General features: G+C 45.5%; 1 pseudogene and 1 gene segment (V, D, J or C); both read left to right on the forward strand.

Moving 5' to 3' along the window:
- The first annotated feature begins 276 nt into the window (after positions 1-276).
- LOC102729210 (T cell receptor alpha variable 9-2-like) lies at positions 277-778 on the forward strand. The segment is given in 2 exon segments: positions 277-322; positions 444-778. Coding segments are annotated over 2 exon segments (381 nt in total).
- A 1,201-nt stretch (positions 779-1,979) lies between these two features.
- On the forward strand, positions 1,980-2,707 carry LOC102741564 (vesicle-associated membrane protein 3 pseudogene; annotated as a pseudogene).
- Positions 2,708-3,828: the final 1,121 nt, after the last annotated feature.

Raw genomic sequence — 3,828 nt, forward strand, 5'->3', positions numbered from 1 at the left:
AGGCCTGAGAGGTGAGGACTGCTGCTGTTCAGACTTCCATGGGGCCATATGAAGACTGACATGTGCCTCATGAGGTCAGGGATGACCCAGATGGCTGACTTTGGGAGGCCTCTGGCCAACATGCACGCATTTCAGTCCCTGTCCACCAGGGGGTGCAGCTTCCTACCACAATCACATTTCCTGTGTGAAATGTGGGCTTCCACTGATCATTTCTCTGTAACTCCAACCTTTCTTCATGGTAAGATTGAAGAACATTATTTAGGTGACACTCCAGAGATGAAGTGCTCTTCAGGCTTCGTGACTGTGGTTCTCTTAACGCTTGGTAAGTAAAATGCCTCTTAAAATTTAGATTCTTTCTTGCATTGTGATGGCAAAACTTTTAACTATAATTTATCCAAGAGCTTTATGCCCACGGTGACAAGGTCTGTTTTCTTTTTCCTCAGGACAAACCCATGGAGACTCAGTGACCCAGATGGAAGGCCCAGTGACCCTCTCAGAGAAGGCTTTCCTGACTATAAACTGTACTTATACAACGACAAGTTACCCCACTCTTTTCTGGTATGTCCAGTATCCAGGAGAAGGTCCAGAGCTCCTCCTGAAAGCCTTGAGGGACAAGGAGAAGGGAAGCAAGAAAGGATTTGAAGCCACCTTCGACAGCAAATCCAAATCCTTCCACTTGCAGAAAGGCTCAGTGCAAGCGTCAGATTCAGCTGTTTACTACTGTGTCATGAGTGACACAGTGACGGGGACTGCAGGGGGAGCTGAGCACAAACTCTGAGCAGAACAGGGGCCTGGATGCTGAGCGTCTCTGCCTGATCCACTCTGGTTCCAGCACAGTCTGTGGTTGTTTGTCGCTCAGTGTCCACTTGATCCAAAAATCACAGCCAAGTACTAGAGCATAGGAACCAGAAGTAACATTCCCCAAACCCAGGTGTTCCTTAGTGACATTGAGAACAGTTTGATGCCAAGAGTTCAAGGTAAAGCCACGTAACAATGAAGTGGTCTTTGCTCATCCTTGCAGTGAATGTCCAGCCCCACAAGTTGTTCAGGGAACCCTGGTGGGTGTTGCTGTGTCTATGACACGTTTAGAGACACACAGTGTGCTTGAGGAGGTGGCCTCTGCCCAGTGTCTTCCTGACTGGGTATGGCAGGAGAATTGATGGGGAACTTCAGCCCCAAACCAGGATTTAGTAGAGAAAGAAGGGAAGGGAAGAAAGGAGGATGAACACATGTAGCCGAGCAAGGAAAAGAGAGGCCAGGGACCTCTGCCCTGCTTTCTTTTCTAGTGAATCAGGTGGTAGACACAGGCTGATATTCAACATGAAGGGGTGTGGGCAGAAACAGAATGGAGGAAGTGGCTCCAAATGTGATTTGGAAGGTGGTACATGAACCAAAACAGTATCCAGGCCTGAATTTCTTACTTCACTCTGCATCTGGGAACACTTCCCATGTTGGCTTTGGACTCATGATGTTCCTTGACCTGAATGTGTGGGCAGTCGCTGCAGGAAACAGTTGAGCTAAGCTTCCTAATGTGTCTAGAGGAAAGGTTTACAGGGCTTTACAGAAGATGCATCCTTCTCCAGAACTTTTCCTGATAATCCTGATTTCTTACCTTGTGGGAAAAATTATTTGATTGACGTTTGGCAACAAAATGTGACGGATGGCAATAGAAAGCATCCTTGAGGCTAAAGCTGTTAAGAGGATAGCATTAGTATTTGTTGCCTAATTCACATACACTAGTCACCTGATGTGGGGGTCAACAAAATATTGAGAACATAAGAATCTCAGATCATTCTATAGGGATTCGATGACTCCATGTATGATGTTTTTTCTGTCTATAATTCCTAGTTTTTACTTTTTAATTATTCTAAAAATCAGGAATATTTGACTATTACAATGTTTGACAATCAAATAGTGTGACTTCTTCTGAAAGCTTTTATTAAAAAAATAGTATTTCTTGCAATTGCTAATAGTTTAGGAACAAGTAAATATGTTATATCAATTAAAGGCCATCTGTTGGCCCAGCTCCTGGCCTTCAGTCCCGCTGCGCCGCTCTGCTGACCGTCGCCCCGCTGCCGCCAAAATGTCTACAAGTGCACCTGCAGGTTCAAGTGCTGCCTTTGGCAGCAACCGAAGGCTTCAGCTGACACAAAATCAAGTAGATGAGGTGTCATGAGAGTCAATGTGGATAAGGTGTTGGAAAGAGATCAGAAGCTCTCGGAGTTAGACGATCATGCAGATGCGCTGCAGGCAGGAGCGTCCCAATTTGAAACAAGTGCTGCCAAGTCGAAGAGAAAATATTGCTGGAAGAATTGCAAGATGTGGGCGATAGGGATTGTTGTGGTCGTCGTCATCATCATCATCATCATGTGGAATGTTTCCCCGTGAAGAACCAGTGCAACCCCAGCCTGCCGTTCAAGAAAGCTCTTCAAGACGTTTGACCTAGAACCTGCTATATTCTTGAGCTCGCCTACTGTTCTGTTTAAACTGATTATTTCTGTTTGTTACCATAAAGTTTAATTTCTAAGCAACGTGCCTTTGTAATGTCATAAGCACTCCAAACTTGAAGTGCAGCTGCCTGGCCCACACCCGGCCCGGAGTCTTCACAGATTGCCACGCGGCTGACGAAGAGGGTCTCTTAACTTCCCGAGTGTTTGTCACCTCGAAGAATGTTGTCTGAGCAACAAGAGTCAAGGGGCACCAGGACACGGGCTCCTTTTAATATCTGTTCCCCTGGCTTCACCGAGATGCTGCAGTGTTGAAGACATGCCCTGCAGGATGCCAGCTGTGAGAAGGAAGCAGCGGGGTCAGTGTGGGGTGGGCTGTGAGCCCACCCCTCCTCCGCTCAGGGGCTCTGGCCAGGTCTGACTCTGAAACCTTGGTGCTCCCTCCTTGCCTCATGCCCAGTCCAGTGTAACCTGCTGGCTCCTGCATTAACCCAGGGCACCTCGTTTGTATCTGTGCATTTAGCTGGGAAGTTACCCACTATAATGAACTGAATAAACTGTTTATTAATGGAAAAAAATAAAGGCCATTTGTTCATTATTTTTGTTTAATTTAGAAAATATTTAGAGAGTATTTAAAAAATGACAGTCATGGTTCTAAATACTGGGGTAAAGTGCCAAAAACACAGAATCACTCAGCAATGACTTGACTTCTTATTACTTTTTCCATATTCACCTCCAACCCCTTTTCTGGCAGTCAGTGGGTTATAGGCTGGTCCAAAAGGATACATGAGAATATGCAGTACTGTAGTAAAATCCTTTAGAAGAACCCTCACAACTATAGAAATGCCCTGGGATGCTGTGTTAAAGAACTTCCATATCAGGTAGTGTCTCAAGAACAAATAGGCCTGAGAGGTGAGGACTGCTGTTGTTCAGACTTCCATGGGGCCATATGAAGACTGACATGTGCCTCATGAAGTCAGCGATGACACAGATGGCTGACTTTGGGAGGCCTCTGGCCAACATGCACCCATTTCAGTCTCTGTCCACCAGGGGGTGCAGCTTCCTACCACAATCACATTTCCTGTGTGAAATGTGGGCTTCCACTGATCATTTCTCTGTCACTCCAACGTTTCTTCATGGTAAGAATGAAGAACATTATTTAGGTGACACTCCAGAGATGAAGTGTTCTCCAGGCTTCGTGACTGTGGTACTCTTAATGCTTGGTAAGTAAAATGCCTTTTAAAAATTGGATTCTTTTTTCTATTGTGTCTGCAAAACTTTTAACTATAATTTATCCAAGAGCTTTATGCCCAAGATGACAAGGTCTCTTTTCTTTTTCCTCAGGACAAACCCATGGAGACTCAGTGACTCAGACGGAGGG

Source organism: Leptonychotes weddellii, unplaced genomic scaffold (assembly GCF_054177405.1).
Source record: "Leptonychotes weddellii isolate Sample4059 unplaced genomic scaffold, ASM5417740v2 HiC_scaffold_18568, whole genome shotgun sequence".
Taxonomy (NCBI): Eukaryota; Metazoa; Chordata; class Mammalia; order Carnivora; family Phocidae; genus Leptonychotes; species Leptonychotes weddellii.